General features: G+C 42.6%; 1 protein-coding gene across 4 annotated transcripts in view; it reads right to left on the reverse strand.

Moving 5' to 3' along the window:
• The window catches only part of ANO6 (anoctamin 6), a 190,587-nt gene that overhangs the window by 24,061 nt on the left and 146,588 nt on the right, over window positions 1–19,938 (reverse strand). For all 4 annotated transcript variants that reach the window (XM_036019148.1, XM_036019149.1, XM_036019150.1 and 1 more), the window contains 6 exons: window positions 18,951–19,011; window positions 10,592–10,734; window positions 8,347–8,424; window positions 2,445–2,670; window positions 1,304–1,473; window positions 1,006–1,103 (listed from right to left, as the gene is read on the reverse strand). In XM_036019148.1, coding sequence (XP_035875041.1) covers window positions 1,006–1,103; window positions 1,304–1,473; window positions 2,445–2,670; window positions 8,347–8,424; window positions 10,592–10,734; window positions 18,951–19,011 — 776 coding nt within the window. The remainder of the gene's footprint in view (window positions 1–1,005; window positions 1,104–1,303; window positions 1,474–2,444; window positions 2,671–8,346; window positions 8,425–10,591; window positions 10,735–18,950; window positions 19,012–19,938) is intronic.

Raw genomic sequence — 19,938 nt, forward strand, 5'->3', positions numbered from 1 at the left:
ATCCATTATCCACATTTTGACCAAAGGACAATGCTGTTGGCATGTTGGATATTTAATTTTAATTATTTTCTTTAACATTTTGCCTTAAAATTTCTCCAGAGTGAGTTGCTTCATGCAGAAATTGTGCTAGCCTTTTGTCAAGTACGTATAGAATAAAATCCCCAGGAAGGCTTCAAATACTAAATGAGGCTAGGAAGGCCCAAGACCTCTGAGCTTGTCGTCCAAATCCAACAAACATGCTGTTAATTTACTAACGTTATGGATTTGCAGCATATGAGACATGCATTCACCCAACTGGCGCTGAGAGGGCCTATTGAATGCCATGTGCTGATCTGGGTGCGGGACAGGCCCCATGGGACCGAGACCCAGTGCCAGGCATGCTGCTTCACTGACTCCAAAAATCCACGCCCAGACCGGGAGTGGGGCTGGGGTGGAAGAAGGTACATTTACAGTGGAATTCATTCCACTATGTTCCTTTGGACATACTTAAATGGCCCAAACACAGCTGCCAACTTATAAGGCTCTTCTCTCCCTTTCTACATACTTTTGGGATGGGTGCAGTCTTGGGTAGCAAGAATAAGGAATGTGCCTTTGGCATGCTAGAGGTTTGCATGAAGAGTGAGAGGGGAACTGTCCCCTACACACAGGGCAGCAGCCGCATGGAGAACCTGAGTCACTCTCTAATTCGGCCAACGCTGCGCATTCCCAGTTTTCAAACAAGGGAAAGATCATTCAAAACGCTGCTTAACTATTTTAGACCAGGAGCAGACATACCGGAAGGCAAAGCTCAGGCTACTACAGTTTGCAGCCATGGCTCCCTTGGTGCAAACACAGCCATGTTTACATTGTTGGTGGGACGGCCTTTTATGGAGCCTTGCACAAGCATGGAGCCTACTCCACCTGAGAGGTAGACATGTGGCCACATGGACATGGAGGCAAATGACTTGGATGGGTGGGCAGTGTTACCCTCTGTCCTATCTCCCAGATCACACAACTGGTACTCACGGAAGTAGCACCTCTTGTATGTTATTCCAGATTGCTTTTCCGCTCATGATTATTATCAGCTGTGTTGTCAGTTCAAGGAGACAGCCACCTGGGTCACACTGGAATATCAAAGAGGAAATCTCATTTAAATTTTAGATGGCTCTAACATGAAACAGAATCACTAATTTTAATTTACCTGACATTCTTTTTAGGCTAAAAAACAATCTAAGAAAGCACGGTAAGTAACTGTTCACTGGGCAACTGGGAGAAAACACAAAGTAGTTTAAATTGTCAAGAGAATTCAAGTCTGTATTCATACCTCTTCATTTCTGTATTTTCCTAGCCAATAAACTAGGTCTCCGGGATGACCTACAAATTTGCCCTTAAAGAATGCGATGTAGAAACACGAAGAGTAGTAGTTCACAAATTGGAATAAGAACATCTTCATGGTTAGGCTGTTCTCATAATCAGTCTGGGTCCTTGGGAGTTCTGTAGTTAAAGCAAAGAAAATGAAGTTTTAGACACTGTGAACAGCTATGAGACCCTAATCAAAGACACTGATACATGAGTTAAAATGCTTAAAAATACAATTTGCAGTTTCCATTTAAGTTGTTTTGAGCTCCTTAATATAGCTACTGTGTTAATTCAAGTTTACACATTGCTATAAGAGCTTCTCCTCCATAAATACTGTCCCACATGGCAAAAATAGTCACTGCTCCTGAAAATTTACAAGCACAATGTTATCAAATGGGCAAGAATGATTTTCTCCTATCTTCTTGAGGGCAGATGTTGAAGAGAACACACAGAACGAGGGGCACCTTGCTAGAAGCATTTGGGGAAGACAAAACAGGCCATCCTCCTGATTGAGAGTTCAGACTGGGCTGACCATTCTCAGAACATGACCACTGAGCAGGCCGTTTGGAGAACGACCCAGGCATATGCAGCATGTGGGAGGCACCTCTTTGGCCACAAAGCAGCTGCCTGGGATACAAGCCAGAGAGAAGCAACATTTGTTACAAAAGCCAGAGCCGATGAGGACGGAGCTTTATTAATATGAACGGAATGGGGGAGGACATGTAACAGCAAGACTGCCTGTCCTCTCAGCAACAGAGGGACATGTTGGCCACTAGAACCATGACCCCACTCCACTTATTTGCAATAAAGAGACTATTTTCTTTCAACAATAGGGTACATGATGTCATGTAATTGACAATATTATTCAGCACTGATCTGTTTATACAAAGCTTGGGTATTCTAATGACTGTCTTTGCTTTGTCCCTTGTGCTAATGCAGAGCTGTAGATAATTCATTTCCCATACAGGCTAGAGAGAATATGTTTACACTTAACATTTTCTAACAACTGTAACATGCTGGGATTGAAATGCATGAAAGATACAGCCTCCAACTTTACCAGGTTCTCGGATGTCCTAGGAATGACCTCAGCTCTGGTAGGAACTTACCAAAATCAGTAATCATGATGGCCACTTTTTCATAGATGATGTTCAGGATCATAATGATGATGAAGTTGATGAGGGAGGCAGTGATGGACGTGGCCAAGTGCGGGGTCAGGTACTTCTGGATCGGGTCGGTGCCGTTCTCGCTCGGGCGCATTTCCTTAGACAGGGTGAAGAACACCGACACTCTGTACACGATGATCCCGATGACTGAGGCGATGATCAGCAGGATCTGAAAACACCACAAGCACAGCAGCGCGAGACTCACCAATAATCACGCCTTTACACTGAAAAATTGGCCCCATGCTTTAAATGGACAAGGTACACGGGTGAAGTGACGTTAAATCTCACACAAGGGCCACAAGAGAGGTGGAAATCAAGCACGTTCAATGTCAAAGAGAGGAAAAGGAAAGGCGGAAGTCACAAGGGGGTGCATGTCCACCAGAGTGAGATGGTAACAGTAGGAGAAGCTGTGTGTGGGGAGTGAGGGGAGTATGGGAACTGTTTTCTGTGAGTGTGAAACGGCTCCAAGGAAAGGTCTACAAAGAACATGCATGTATCACTTGCAGACACAGACAACAGTGTGGTGATGGCCAGGGCGAGGGGATAGAAGTGGGTAAAGGTGGTGGGGGGCAATGGGGACATCTGTAATAGCATCAACAATACAAATAGAGAAAGAAAATTTGTACTGCTACGGAAAAGTATTAATGACTTGCAAGACAGTGAAAATGCATGTTCCATGAAAAAGAAAAAAAGGAACAAAAGAGAGAGAGAACATCATCAGACGGGATAAAAATGGGGTAATTGGTAGGTAGCTGTTCTGGTAGAAAGAAAAAGCCTTTGTGAGAGCAGAACCAGAGAAAACATCCTTCTACAATTATGAAATTATTTCAGTTATGAATTATTAGTGTTTTTGCTCCATTAAGGGGGTTCTCCTTCGACCAGAGAACCTATCATGGGTTCAGGGGTTGGCAGGTGCCAGCCTGTCTTAGTTACTGTACCAAGGGAGATGTTAAATGAAACCAGTGTTCAGAAGCTGCACAGATACCCCAAGGCAACTACTGGGAATGGCAGCAGGTCTCTGCTTATAAAAGCTTCATGGGTTTTTCATACTCATATCTTAAGACCTTAAATTGGCAGTTATTCATAACCTGCATTTGCACAAGATTCATTTCATGAATCCACTGCACTTTTGACTGCACAGACCCAGTGCTGGCAGGGGTGTCTGAGGCAACGGTCTGCATGTGGTTGGCAGGATTTCACTTCCTCACTAGGCAGGTTTTCTCTGCCACTGAACAATACACATTCAAGGTCCCACTTTAAAGGTGTTTTACCTACATCTACCTTGTGGACACCCTCCAGAAGCAGGCACTCAGTGTGTCTGACTGCGTGTGTGCCATGAGAGAAAAAGCTACCAAGAATGTGGATTTCAGGGCTGAACCAATCACGTCGTGCTGTCTGCAGTAACAGAAGGAGGCTGGTGTTTGCCTGGGAAAGCAGTGCAGGGAGGGGTGAGCAGCACAGACTCCTGCACTGGAGCCCAGCTCTGCCACCAGCGGTGGGGCCTGGTACAAGTCATTCAGCCTTTGGGAGCTTCAACTTCCTCACTCATAGAATGCGGGGGGAGCCGGGGCGGAGGGGGTTGATAACAGCAACTAACTAACTAACAGGGCCGTGGTAGGACCCAGTGAGCTGCTCTAAGTGCAAACACTCAGAACACTGAGCCCAGGCCCGTGAAAAGTATTATATGAGCATTAGCTATGGCTATGGCAACTACAGTGTTAACAAGATGTTTTTCTTATTTTTTAAGCCATCAGTGGTAGAAAAGGCATTACACTTCCTCCTCTAATCTCTCTCATTATCTCCTTTCCTTCACAGTTAAGGTTTAACACTTGGGAAAGGAAGACTTCTTAAAAAAATATGTGGAGTATGTGAGAATGTTAGACAAGGCTGAGAAATGTGTATTTCTCTCTCAATATAACACATATAGACCATTTAAATAGTATTTTAAAAAGCTATCTCCATAATAATTTTTAAAGCTATTAATAAGAGTTAAGATTCCTGAAATGCATACTATTCACCTCAGCACACATGTATCTACAGCCCTGTGGGGTAGGGCGGATTAGATGCCTTTTACAGATGAGGAGACAGAGCCACAGAGATTAAGCGATTTGGCCCAAATTAAGCAACTAGTAAGTGAAAGAACTGAGGTACTCAAGGACCCCAAAGACATACTGCCCTCTACATGGTGCTGCCTCACATGGGGTTTCTGAAATGAATTCTAATTCATCCCAGAATTTTTACAAACTCAACGTTTCCATGCTTCTTCAGGGCACTCGATAGGTTCAATATTTCTTCACAGGAGTCAGGGAAGCTTTTCATTCTCCTTCCTCAAGATTCTTGCATATCTTTTTCTCTCTATAACTTTAATATATTTTTCTTATAACTTTTAATATATGCTCACCATAGAAAATTTGAAAGTACCCTGTAGTGAACAAAAGTTGCTTTTGCTGCCCAGATCTGTTTCTAGTCTTAGAAAAGGACCTGGATTTTGCCTTTGAGGGAACAACCTCTTTATTTTCAGTCCTGTGGTTTGGGCTAGATTGCCCTCCCTGCTCTGGGCTCCAGTGGTAGATCCTGATTCATTTGAGATTCATAGGTCTCTCATCCTGTTGGCCTCAGCAACTGACTCAAGGATTGACAAATAACCTACTAAGAGCTACTGAGATATGAAGAGATGCTTCCTAGTGCCCACGGAAAAGAGAAGCTTCTTTTACAGGAAGCCGCTAAAAGAGACCAGGCTTGGCTTCCTGGGCTCTGAGATCGGGACTGCTGCAACCGTAAGGGAGCACGGCTGGAACCCCCACGCAGGGAGACCGCCGGATGCAGAATGAGGACAGAACAAGACACGGCCCTTGCCGTCATTCGGTCTGCAGTGTCTATCCTGGACCCACGCCATGCCTCAGACTGGGGTTTTCAGTTACAGGAACCAATAAATTCCACCCACCCCCACTTTTTTGTTGTTGTTGTTGGAGATTGATTTTCTGTTGCCCGTAATCGAAAGACTCCTAACTATAAAAATAAAGACTAAAAATACAGAAGAATAGGAAAAAAATGTATCTATCATCTAATATAGGCAACAATTCTTTCAGAACTATATAGTTTGTATATTAAAATCATTTTAATAATTGCATTTTTTCTTTAAACCTATCATAACTATAAGATTTTTACACACCAAAACATATCTTCATGGACACACAATATTTTACTGCATGAAGAGCTGGAAGCAGGGCACGAGCCTACAATGGAGTTAAGACAATTTCTTCAGTAAGTGGTGTTGGGAGAACTGGACTGGTACATGCAAAAAATGAAACTGGACCACCAACTTACACCATACACCAGAATAAACTCAAAATGGATAAAAGACTTAAATACATGGTAAGTTGTGATACCATAAAAGTCCTAGGGGAAAACTCAGGCAGTTAAATTTCAGATGTCTCATGCAGCAATATCTTTGCTGATATATCTTCTAGGGCAAAGGAAACAAAGGAAAAAACAAACAAATGGGACTACATCAAATTAAAAAGTTTCTGCTCAACTAAAGAAACCATCATCAAAATTAAAAGGGAACCGACTGTGTGGGAGAACCTACTTGCCAATGATACATGTCAAGACATGAGTTAACTCAGACAAGAGTTAAACTCAGACAAGAGTTTAATCTCCAAAATACATAAAGAACTCACACGATTCAACACCAGGAAGACAAAAAGCCAATTTAAAAATGGGCAAAGGACCTGAATAGACACTTCTCCAAGGAGGACATACAGATGGTTCATAGACATATGAAAAAATATGCTCAACATCACTAGCCATCAGAAAGATGCAAATTAAAACCACAATGAGATATCACCCCACACCTGCCAGAATGGCCACCACTAATAAATCAACAAACAATGAGTGCTGGTGAGGATGTGGAGAAAAGGGAACCCTAGTGCACTGTTGGTGGGAATGCAGACTGGTGTAATCTCTGTGGAAAGCAGTACGAAATTTCCTCCAAAAATAAACATGGAATTGCCTTATAATCCAGCAATTCCATGGCTGGGAACATACCTTAAGAATCCTGAAACAGCAATTCAAAAGAACTTAGGTACCCCTATGTTCATAGCAGTGCTCTTTACAATAGCCAAGTGCTGGAAACAGCCCAAGTGCCCATCAGTAGATGAATGGATTAAAAAACTGTGGTACATTTACATGATGGAATATTATGCAACAGAAAGAAAGAAGGAAGTCCTACCTTTTGTGATAGCATGGATGGAACTGGAGAGTTTTATGCTAGGTGGAATAATCCAGGTGATGAAAGACAAATACCATATGACCTCAATTATAACTAGAATCTAATGAACTAAATGAACTAATGACAAAAATAGAACCTGAGACATGGAAACAGGGAAGAGACTGATAGCAGCAGGAGGGGAGGTGGAAGGGGGGAATGGTGGAGGGAGTGGGGAATGGTGGAGGGAGGGGAAGGGATTAGTCAAAGAACATGTATGAATGACCCACGGGCATGAACAACAGAGGGGTGTGACTGTGGGCAAGAGGGGTGGGCTTGGAGGAGAAGGACAAAAGGAAAAAAATTGGGACAACTGTAATAAAATAAACAATAAAAATTGAACACTAAAAAAAGAGTTGGAAGTAGAATATTTTGGCTGATATATTTATGTCTGTGACTAATTCCTTACTGACTTTTACTTACCATTTTGAAATACTTCCTGATTAAAAGTTTTAAAAATCTGAATTAGTAGATAAAAGCATATGAATATATTTGACTCTTGACCCATACTGCCACACTGCTTTCTAAGAAGGCCAGAGCAATGTGAAAAGTCTAACAGACCAGGCATGACAGTACTGATCCCTGCATCTCATCCGCTCAGACACTCAGTCTCACCAACTGAGAGGTGCAAAACTGGACCTCATTTTAACACACACTGACGTAACTACTGCTGAGGTTTGACATCTTCCATGATACTATTTCTTTTGTGAATGTGCACTCACATCCTCTGCCTTCTAGGTCCTGAGATCTTGGGTGTTTCTTAGAAGTGATCTCGACTTCTTATGTATTGAAGTTATTAACTCTTTGCCCTATTTGTTAACAACATTACTTATAGTGTTTTGTTTAAACTTAGGATGCTTTTGATGTGTGGAAATCTTTAAATATTTTCTTTTAAAACTTCTCCCATTGTTAGTAAGTTTAGAAAATCTTTTTACAGCTAGAGATCCTATATCCATCAATAGTTACTTCTAGTTATCTTTGGTGTTACTTATTTTTAAGGTTTCTGGAATTTATTATAGTACGTGGTTCATAATTTGTTTCAATCTTTAGTTTTTTACCCAACAGCTAACAAGTGTTCCATGACTGTCTGCTGAACAACTTGGACTCATGCCACTGACTCAGGTCTCCCTTCGCACATGTTGCTTTACTGCTGATATTGGGGCCCACGCTGGGCTTTAGGTCCTACCTGGCTCTTTTGGAGCCAATAAAACTTCATAATTATTACAATACTATTATGATTTTAGTAATAATATACTCAAAATTAGTTTAAGTTAAACTATTTTAGAAATATTGTCTTTTGATCTAGAATCATTTGTTTAAGGCTTTTACATCTTTCAGTTGCTTTTATGCCTTTTCTTTGGTAGTTCCTATTTTTTTGTTAAGACTATTTCTAGACATTTTTAGTTGTTACTACTGAAAAATTTTAGAATTCTAATGCCTCCAATTTGGTTTCTTCACCAGGAACTGCAAAGTCCTGGACCACTGATCAGATTTAAACAAATGGGATTACCTAGTTTCCAGCTGAGATTTTAGTTTGCTCAACATTTAATATTCAATATTAAACTTTGTGACTCTTACCCAGAATAAGACAGCACTTGTACATAGGAGTACACGTATACACTTCCCACAGGCAGTAAAGGGAACACGCTCTTCTTCCTGATTAAAAAAAAAAAATGAAGAAGAAATTTAGACAATCAAGAGATTACTCCAATGAAATGATTTTTCTTTTGATCAGTCAGTCACTAACTCCTAGGCTTAAGATAATTTTTCTAAAAATTAGTTTTCAAATATTGCTTCCTTACTCATAACTGCATGTTTTTGTTAACAATTTCAAATGTACATACAACAAAACATGTGCAGTGTTCATTTTAATAATATTTTTCGAAAATGCAAGTATGAATGAAAACTCATCCGCCATAACCTGGGCTCAGGAGCCAGGTATCCGACAATGGCAGAGGCTGTAAAGCTGCATTTCCTGCCTTAGATTTTAGAGGTGAAGCGACAAGAGTACAGAGCCCACGCTAGACAAAATGTTTCACAGGTGTCTGCAAATACTAGGTGTCCAGTACGTGTTTCTTGGTTGAGCTTTACACATTCATTTGTCATAACTGAATTTTTAAAGTTTTTACTTTTTATTTTATATAACTATATTTAAAAACTTGAGAAGAAATCAAGACTTCTCTAGATTTGCCTGGCTAGCAAAAGCAGCTACGGTATAACAATAGGTGCAAATACTTTATGCGATTTACTCTGTGCCAAGTACTATATAAGTAGGTTCTATACATTAAGTAGATTAATACTACAGTCATATGAGGAAGCAACTAAATTTGCTTCCATTCCTTAATTGTGGAAACAATGGCACAGAGAAGTTAAATAATGTGTCCAGAATCACTCAGCTGTTACATTGCTGTGTTTGGATTTGAACTCAGGCAGCCTCATTCCCGAGACCTGATCATCACACGGTGTGCTTCTCTAAACCAATGGCGATGTGTTGGCAACAGAAGTAAACATGAAAAAGGTACAATCAAATGAACTTTCATCTTCATACAAGCAACATGTCAGTGGAAATTTAAATCTATTAGTTAGCAATCTTAAATTTAAAATTGGCAGGTTTAAATCACCAAATTGTTCTTTTCTTTGGTATTTTCTTTACGTTGCCAACATAAGCTTTTGATTTTCAGTACTCAAAAACGTCACCTTCTTGTAATGACTGAACCGGCTCTTTGTCCCATTTATAAAACGAGGAGGTGGAAGTGCTCCCTCCAGTCCCTTTCAGAGCTGACATTCCGTAAATCTGTGCTTCAATTTAGGAAATCTGGAGTTGAGGACATTTTCAGACGCTCTTGGTAAAAGCATTTTTTCTCAAGAATTACTCATATGCAGGAGCTACTGTCCTTATGCTGATGGCTGCAAGGACAATCAGCTCCAAATTTTCTGTGTTGATGGAAAGAAGCAATAATGCAGACAATTCAAAAATCATCTTTCACTGGCTTTGGAATACTTTACAGAGAGATGTAAGTTGTTTTTATTTTGCAGCAGCAGTAGCAGCAGCAAATTTACCTTTCCAATTATATAAAATGTTTCCTACAGTGACTGAATATAGCTGGACCTCAACAAATGTTTTTTTCCTCCATCCTTCCCCCAACTCTAGGGTACGAGCCACATTATTTTGTGCACATCCCAACCAGTAGGGGGAGCAGTGACTGAGGCTTTAATGCAGGACAAAGGGACAGCTAAATCTAGGATGAAAGGGACTGAAATAATGAAAGTACATGTGAAAAATTGAGAATCAAGTGTAATAACCTATGTGCCTTTCCTTGGTCACACAGTTTATTTTTTTTGGTACATTTTTACACAAACCAATGCATCTTTTTCTTATACAGCAGGTCCTCAAATAACATCGTTTTGTTCAATGTCATTTTGTTACAATGTTGACGAGATGATGTAGGAACCATTTAGCCTATGGTAGAATTAGTTCCGTTATACACCATTTTGCTTAAAGTTGCAGAAACTATTGACGACATCAAGTGAAGACTTACTGTACATTTATGTCAGAGTCCATTTTTTTTTTAAAGGACTACATTTACCTCCCATGTCCACTGTTTAGGCATAGCTTCTTTACCTTGGGTGCACATTAGAATTACCAGAGGAGCTTTAAAAATTCCGTGCCCAGAATGCACTGCAGGCTACCAAGCACCATCAGAGGATGTAGTGATGGGACCAGGCACCACCATTTTCTAAGGTCCCCAGGGATCCCAATGAGCAGCCAAGGCTGAGAACCCCTGCAATCAGCGACCCCTGCATCTAGTAACATCCTCCGTACCTGAGTGATCTCGTTTATTACCATGTGAGTACACCGTGCCTCATATTCGGGCCGCGGTTGTTCTTCCTGCTGCAACTCGACGGTGTCCCATTCATACTCAAGTTCTGCCTGGCGCCGCTTCCAAAACTCCAGAAACAAGGTGACTAACAAAGAGAGAACAGGATGATGTGGGTTGTCAGTGATGGTTGATGTCTCAGATGAAATCTGTACTACATAATATTAATTATCCATAACGCCTCTGTATATGATCAACAGAATCTAGTGTATAGACAATATTAATATTTGAGAGCAAAACAAAAAGCTAATGCTCTTTGTTTTAGAAAACACTGATACTTCAACTTGTGAAAGTGGACTATGGCTTCTGAGATAGGTAATACTGTGATGAGCAGAAGGCGTGTGAGTGTGTCTAAGGCTAAAGCATCTGCTATTAGCACTTTGTTGCCAACTAAGCAGCACAAATAACTAGTGTAGTTCAAAGCAGTTCACGTTCCATCCTTCAGGCTGCTCCTCCTCACTAACCCTAACCCCCTCCCCCCTTGCTTCCTTCCTAAGGGCCTGGTGGTGAGGAGGGAGGGGGTTGCTTTAGGAGTTCACGAATCTGTTTACTGTCACCCAAGCCACCCCAAATTAAACTAATATTCTTAATACAGAAAACTGATATTTTTCTTTATCTTGCACAAAATATAAATAAAAATTTTTTAGAGATCTTTATTACTTTTTAAGATTTGTAACTTAAAATACTAAATAAAGGCAACATTAAACATTAATTAAAAAAGTGGTTTCAGGGTGAGTCCCCTAGGCCCCTCTTCCAGACAGCGACCAGTCAGCCCTTCCTGTACAGAAATTCCGGAGTTACTACTACTCCATCCATAAACATTTTTTGAGAGTCTACTATGTACTGAGAAGAGGAAAAAAAAGGTACAATCTCCCTGTAAGGGGCTCCTTGGCATATAGGGATTGTAGTGAAGTGATAGTAACTGCGGACTATTAGAAGGTCTTTGAGGAAGGTAAGCGCAGGTTGCTCTAGGCACACAGAGCCAGCATATGTGACCACGGCTCTCCTTGAGGAGGGGACCACTACAGTGAGTTTTGAGATGACTTAGAACTAATCCGGTTGAGGTCATTTCCCCCAGGGAGCTGTGCATACAAAGGCAAGGAGACGAGAGAGCCAGGTACTTCCCAGAAACTGCAACTAGTCTGGAAGTGGGCACTCAGTGTGATAAGCAGGGTGGGGCAGCCAGGTGGGGATGGCAGGAAAATGGGGGAAACAGAACCTACCTTACAGGCTACTGTGAACTTCTTGACACAATCTCTGTAAAGGCCTTCAGAGCCCTCTGAGGTCATAGTTACTGCTATCCCCATTTTAGGCACCAAGAAGCAGGCACAGAAAGTCCAGCTAGTTGCCTGTGATCACCGTGTTGGAGCCAGGATCAAACCCAGGCATTCTTGGCTCCAGAGCCCAAACTTTGCTCTTCAGCTCTCCTGCTCTATAGCCCGCCTCCCTTTGGCACTGGGCCAATTTTTAATTTTTTAAAAATTAAAAAATAATTTTTAAAAGATTTTATTTATTTACTTTTAGAGAGGGGGAAAGGGAGGGACAAAGAGAGGGAGAGAAACATTGATGTGCAAGAGAAACATCAATGGGCTGCCTCTCACGTGGACCCAACCGGGGACCTGGCCTGCGAACCAGGCATGTGTCCTGACCAGGAATCGAACCAGCAACCTTTCAGTTTGTGGGAGGATGCCCAACCCACTGAGCTGCTTTGGTCAGGGCCTGGCACCTACTCTTTGCTTAGGTGTTATCACTGCTTGCTTTTCCAGCTTCTGACTCTGGCACCCCTCTAGGACATACGCCAGTAACTCTCCTGTTCTCACACAGGCCTCCATGGACACACCAACCCTCAGCAGCCACTGCTGTGGCTACTGGAAGGTTCACAAGGGAATAGAGGTGGTGGTCCAGCTCTTTGCTCTGGGTGCTATTGTTAATGGAGGCATAGAGCTCAGTCAATAGAGAAGACCACTTCTTGTCTCCTACTTGGCTGGGGAGCTGGAAGGAAGCTAGTTTTTCTTATGAAGCTTTGAAACCCAGGGCAGGAGTTATGTAAGGCCTTCTAGCTTCTTTAAGTAGGAATGACATCTCCCTTTCCCCTGCCACCAAGTTGTAGTCTACCTTGTAATCCATTGGCCCCATCAGGGAGCACAGGCAAGGGGCCAATAGTCCACCAAATTCCATCTCCTTGCACAACAGCTACACTGGATGAGTTAACATTGGAGGGCAAAATCTACAAAGCCCTCGGGTAGTATTTCCTGACACTCTGCAGTTGCTCAAATGCCCCAAATTCCGTAAGTGAATAACCTGTGAGTGAAATTCAGCTGGTTCACCCATCAGATGTGGGGCAGCAGGACTGATTTGGCTGCATCTGCTCTCAGGAAGGCCCTCTTTTCTGTTGTGTCTCTCGTGTGCTCGCACTTACTACTTAATTCCCAGTCTGAAAGAACCTGTTCCTTGTTTGCAGTTAAGACAGCGTCCGTGCTCCCTGGTCAGAACTTTCAAAAACAGACCTCTATGTGAGAACGGAAGTGTGGTGTCTACTTCTCAGTAACTCAGCTACCCCGCCGTCTCATCTACCTAAGGTCAAAGCCAAGGTAAGGGGCCCGTGCTGTTGACTGATGCCTCCACCCCTGAGAAACTGCCAAGCCATTTGTGTCCTTGTCTCCAAACAGCACAGAATGAGGTATTAATGGGATGAAAGTCTGGAGGGCACTAAGTCAGTCTGTGGACCAAGCTGTAACTCGTTGGGCCTGTCACATGTGACTCCTTCCCTCCCTATCCATGCTAGCCTCATGTGACAGAAACTCCCAAAACACACGCCTAGTGGGGCAAGTGAGTCACCCATGAGTCGACCCTCCTTGGGCTTCATCTGAAGTAGCACAGTGTATGCCACCCCCTTACCAAAGTTCCCTAGGCTAACATCTCCCTGATAAACACTCATGCAGCCCATCAAATAGGAGAATGTTACTTTTCAGTTTACTTGAGAGTTCTACTGCCGGGATTGCATATCCTCTCAACTCTGTCTCCCCCCTAAACTAGTCAACCCCTCCTGTGGTGGTGTGCATTCTCTCAGAAAGGGCACACTGTATTCCTTATGCTGACCTCAACTTCCACCCTTCAAAACAGGGAACACTCCCGATCCCACCTGGCATGTGCTTCTACACTTATCATTTGTCATGCCCACTAGAATGCCACCTTCTTGAGGGCAGGAACCTTGTTCTGTTCATGCTGAAGCACTAGCACATGGCGGGCACAGAATAAATACTAGCTGAATGAATGAACTGAATGAACTGCTTATAAGGAGCCCACCCAGAAACTGGAGGACCCCCACCATTTGGGACCCCTGAAGGATGGACATCTGCTCAGAGGGCCCGGATGGCCCCACCTGCTCCTCTCTGTGCATGACCATCCCTCTCCACCATTCTCTGTTCTACCAGTCCCCTGGGCCCTCAGTCCACCTCATACCCAGCAGCAGGTCTGGACACGCTGCAGTGGAGAACAAGCCGGAGAGAACATGACAGCTGATTGGGGAGGTCATGGTGGCTCCAGCACCCTGACCGCTGGGAGGATTTCAGGGGAGACGGACCGAAGGAATCATCATGTGTCCTGTCCTACCTTGCAACTCACTTGAAGCACTGTGGCCACACAGTGGTGGAAACTCCGGCCCCGTCCGACCTAAGGAAACACACTGCAGGTGGGTGGACAGTGCGCCCACACTGATATGAACACAGCCTGCTGGAAAAAGCCCTCTGAACAGCCACTCTAAATATCTTCCTTGTGTTACTGTAGTTCCTCCAAATTTTGCAATTTTAACCTATTAGAAATGCAGATGTTTTTGAAATTCTTTTTAAAAAATGGAGAAAATCCCCAATTTCCTTCCTTGCAAAGAAAGTTATTTTTCATTTTACAAAAAAGCAGCTTACTTATATGAATTTATAATTCAATTCATATAATTGAATTGTGATTAAAACATTAAACTCCTGCTCACGTTGTCTCCCAGAGCCAGGCATGGATGGAATGAGCCTGTCTTATCTCACGAGGCTGGTAAAATGAAGCTGGAAGTCTCGTGCATTCTCCTTCCTGGTACACCTGTGTCAGGTGGGAAAGAACCACAGATAGGGAACTGACGTTTTCTAACCCATTCCTATGATTCAAAGCCCCAGACAGAACAGTGCTATTATATCAATCATGTAAATATTTATGCATCTTTCTAAAAGTTTCCTACAACTTTATTACGCTGTATTTTGTCACTGATGTAAAGGCTGATGACAGCCGGATTATTTGCAGAGCTTTTATTCTGTGTTTGTCACTTTCTGTCTCAGGGGATTTGAGTCATTTGCTTCATCTCCCGGAGTGTCACTTTCTTCATCTTTAAAATGGGAGTGTAATAGCCATCCATTTACTCACTCTCTAGCATGGTATCAACAAGAGGTGATTTACAAAAAGGAAACTTATCTTTCTTACGAAAAGCAATATAAAAAATCCTAATCAGCACTACAAAGGAAGAGTGGATACTGTTCCTTGTCCTCCCTGAACTTGAACATAAAGGGTAAAAAGGCTGGTGTTTACCAGATCCTGAACTTTAGGAGTCCTGCCTAGGAGGTGACAGGGCTGCCTTGCAAGCAAGAAATGACCTGGTTAAAAATAGTAGCTGGTAGCAAATCCTGAGCCCTGAAAGCAAAAAACTAGAGCGTTGCAGGACTGGGTGGGAGTTTCTCAGTTCTTCATTCCACCTAGTCAAGTATTCTCAGGGTTCATGGAAGACAGTGATAGCCTGGTAGAACCACATGATGTTTTGGAGTACTGCTGGGCCGCATCTTTGCTGACTCTGACTGGGTGTCCCTGACTGGGAGCACCAGGACCTGGCGTGACCGTGCATGATGTCACACAGGAATTTCCTGTTCTGTTCCTTTAGTTCTCTCCCTGCAGGAAAACAACTGGCGGAACACCAGTGGGAGGCACTGTACTTATGTTCTCTGGCAAAACACACCACGCAGCTCTAGTTACCAGGTGGCAAACACAAGGCCTGCGGGCTGAATCCAGCCCTCCACCTTGTTTTATCCGGCCCGGCACCTTGTTTCTACCTGGTGGCAGCACCGAGTTCCTTGGCCCTAGTTAAAGAATAGTTACATTTATCAGCCCTTAGAAGGCAACAATGAGGCAGATGTGGCCCCCAGTGAAAATGAGTTTGACACCCTTGCTCTAGCTAATTAGAGAGACATAGTTAGAACTCCTTCATCAACAAATAAGAGAAGAGAGAAGGCTGCCTAGGACCCTAAGAACCAAGAACAGCTTGTCCTCTTACTCACAATACTAGTGCATTTAGATAGAGTATGCATCAGATGAAAAAGATGGAAGGAAGGTGTTCAGATCCCATAAGGAAGTACGGTGTTCAGATCCCAAAAGCGTTGGTGGTGTTACATCCAGCAATATCTGAGGACAAGGGGCACACCCTTGGGAGATGGGAATGTTCAGCTGCTGTAAGAATTTGCTGCTGAAGGGAATAGTGTCAATAGTATTGTAATAACTATGTATGGTGTCAGATGGGGTGATCACTGTGTAATTTAAATAAATGTCTAATCACTATGTTGCAAGGCTGAAACTAATATCACATTTTTAATTTTTTTAAATTAAAAACAGAAGGTTAAAAAAATTTGCTGCTGAAGGGTTGGGACATTTTAACAGGCCTTGAAACTATTCAGATTACTTTGCTCACAGAAGCAGATAAGGTAGATGAGCTTGCTTAGCCTTTACTTCAACTTCTTAACTGGAAGACTGCAAGGTGAAAACTTCGTGTCTCATAGACTCTCTTGCAGCTAGAATTCCAGATGCAATTTTCAAAATGCCCATGACATGCATTTGTGTGTCACTTAAATCAGAAACAGGCGAACGGAAGCCCAGGTGGTTGCAAGAGCTGTGCTGCTTTGCACGCAGACCCGGCAGGGGCAGCGCGGCTCTGGAACGCCACTGCTACAGCCATTTCCTGAGGCCCCCAAGCACAGCTGGTTAGGGCCATGGCCCTTATAAGGGTCCTCAGTTCCCTGGACCCTTATAAGCCAGGTGTCCAGTGTTTCTCTGAAACCACTAGGCCTAGACTAGAACTCAAAGGTGAAAATGAAAACTTACAGTCGTGCAGCCAAGGGCCTGGAGCCAGGGAGAATCAGACAGAAGCAGGTAAGAAGCAACAAGAAAAGGGGAGTGGGGGAAGTGTTAAGAACCTTGACTTCAACCATGGGTTGGTGTCAGGACTCTGTGAGTCAGTATGAATGGGTGGGCTGGGCTGGCCTGGGAGGGCGAAGACAAGTACATGATTTGTGCTATATTTATTATAAAAGGCTTTCCACCATTGAATTGTATAACTCCTAAGTGCCACACTAAGAGTATAACCCTCTAAGTGCCACATACACCTGGGCACAAAAACGATGTGCAGGAATATGATGATGGTGATATGAAAAACTTCACAGGCTCCTCCTGCCTCTTCAGTTCTACAATTTCAGGCTTTCTGTAAAGAGGTTCACAGCAGCATCCTCATAAGGCAGAGGTAAGAAGAAAAGCAATATAAGGCACTTAAATTAAGACTGCAGCATACATACACACCCTTAGAGACACACACACGTGGTGCTACAAGCAGGGTATTCTAAAATCTGATGAAAGAAAATCAGAGGCTCCATATGCTTAAGTCAGTTCTATAAACACAGTGTAGTTCATGATCACGGACACCAAGGCGAGCTAGGCAATCTCTGAGGTTTGTCTTTCCACTGCCAAAATTCATATATATGTTTTTGCTTTACTTCCAATGCCTTTTTAAACTGGGGTTGTCAGCATCCATTAGTACGTGGAGTTCAACAGAAGTGTCATAATTTTATATATTAGGAATCAGTGCTGAGACTAAGGTGTAGACAAGAGTTAAAACCACCCACCGTCCATGCATCTGGCACCTGTGCTCTTACTGGGGGAAATGACCGTGTAGTGTACAGTGGAGGAGTGCAGAGGGTCTTACTACATGAATCTGATCTTTATTCTTCTATGCATCAGCTAGTGGCCAGTGTTTGGTTTTCAGCCAAAACACCCTAAGGGTCTGAATGACGATGTAATTTTCTGATACATTTGGCTACCTTAGGGTCTAGTTAATCATAGAGTGGTAGCTGGTATCTCTAAAAAGTGTTCAAGACAATGGTCTGCTCTCAGATCCACTTGGAGACACTTTGCAGGCATGACCACTGTGATGGAGAAACATGGCTGAGGACGTCCCCAGAGAACACGCGAAGACACATGTGTTCAAGTGTTGTTGAAGAGTAAGAGACGTGGTTCCGTGTCTTCCCCCACCTACCTACGACCTGAACTCTGTTTTCCACTGCCTTACACAGTGAGACTGGACACGTGTTTATCGCTGAAAATGAAACTATTTCTTCTATGGTAGAACATTTACATCAATTAAACATGTAAAAGTCTGCATTTAAAGAAAATAACTGCCTTGTTAACAATGCTGTTCAAAGTAAATACATGAATGTAATGTTAGAGCTTCTGTATAAAACTATGCTCTTTAGGATTATATTTGTTCAATGTATTAAATAGGATGTGACAATATTATTATAAGAATAGCACATACTTATTAAATACACACTCATATAGAAATGCATAAAGACGAAAGCTTACCTGGGATCCCAGTGTCGGTGCTTCCCCCGAGCCCAACCCCACAGCTGTGAGGCTGTTACAGTAACAGCTCCCAGTGAACCAAGCCTCCCTCTATCCAAGCCAAAACCTCCTCACTCTGCTGTTGGCTTGGCCATGACTTGCTTTGGCTGATGGGACATTTACAAACTTGATGCAACCACAGGCTTAAAAAGTGTGTACACATTAAGGCTTGTCCTTTTTGGAACCCTAAAACCACCGTGTGAAGAACCTGGGCTTGCCCAGCTGAGCCCCACACACCAATCAGCAGGGCAACGGCCAGAGCACCTGGCCCAGTAGGGCTGCCGGCCCCACACAGAACCCAGCTGGGCCAGCCCACGCCTGCACATCCTCCCAGGTGACCTGGAGGATCACGAGAATGATGGCTGTGTGTTTTAAGCTACTGTGTTTTGAAGCTGTCTCTTATCCAGTAACCGACACAATGGCCTTTAAGAGTTCTAAAAGGAGTTCTGGGGGAGCGGAAGATAGGCAATCCACACTCCTAAAAGTGCGTTGCTTTGATAGCCTGCGCAAAACCGTATAATGCTCCTAAACTGGGTGCTTGTATGATCTTAGGGTTTTTTTGTTAGGAGGCAAAAATAAACTGAAAAAAAAAGAAAAGAAAAGAAAACTTACCCCATAAACCCATAAATACTGCGAAGACTAGGGTTCCAAAACTGTCAAAGATGCACAATTTCTGGAAAATACAAAAATGACATATAAATTAATCCTGCTCCCAACTTAATAGAATTCATCAACTATTCAATGCTTTGTGTATTGTACAGTCTGAATTTCTCTTTAAAGTTGATACCTAGCTTAATAGGCACTGTATTTACTAAGTACTTACAAATGGAATTTCTCATTCTTTTGGAAACAAACAGCCTTTGCTGTATTTACAGGTGCACTTTGCAATGGAATCCTTCCATGTCATGACAATGAAATTGGCATAGCTGCTACAATTCCACTGTCTAAAGCTTCTCTCAGGCTTTTGAATAATGGCCTCATCCATGAGGTTTTATAAAAACAATTTGAGGAAGTAGCATGACCCTGAGAATACAATGAGTTCCAAGCAACTTTTAGATTATGATTTGCATCTCATCATCATCCCACCTCCGTCAGAGGAAGAGTTCCTGAATTCCTGCCTTTCTTGATAAGAGAAGTACAAAGCTGGTTTATTCTGAGATGGCTCTCCCCAAGAACACCTCTGCTTCCCCAAACCCAGTGATGCCTTTCTGCCCTCGCTGACAGAGGCTTCTGGTAGAATAAGGATGCACGGGAGCTTTTGCTGACATGGCAAAGGGTACAATGACCATGAATGAATAAATGGCATACCTGCACCAAGAAAGCTCTATTTACTAGTTCTGCTAAGTTTCATCTTTTTGCTAGTATATAAATAGCTCATCTCCCTCTATGAATTCCTGGAAAATTATTCAGTTAGTTACTAATTTTTCATTAGTGAGCTTTTTTTTTACATCTCCTAAAAATATCTGTAAGGTTAATGGAAACAGTGGCAAACATATATCATATTGACTTCCCAATAGATCATATGAAAAGCAGAGACCACAGAGTAGAAAAAGAAGCTATAGGAAAGCAAAACAAAACAAAAAAGAAAGCTTTTTAAATG

Source organism: Phyllostomus discolor, chromosome 2, assembly GCF_004126475.2.
Source record: "Phyllostomus discolor isolate MPI-MPIP mPhyDis1 chromosome 2, mPhyDis1.pri.v3, whole genome shotgun sequence".
NCBI lineage: Eukaryota > Metazoa > Chordata > Mammalia > Chiroptera > Phyllostomidae > Phyllostomus > Phyllostomus discolor.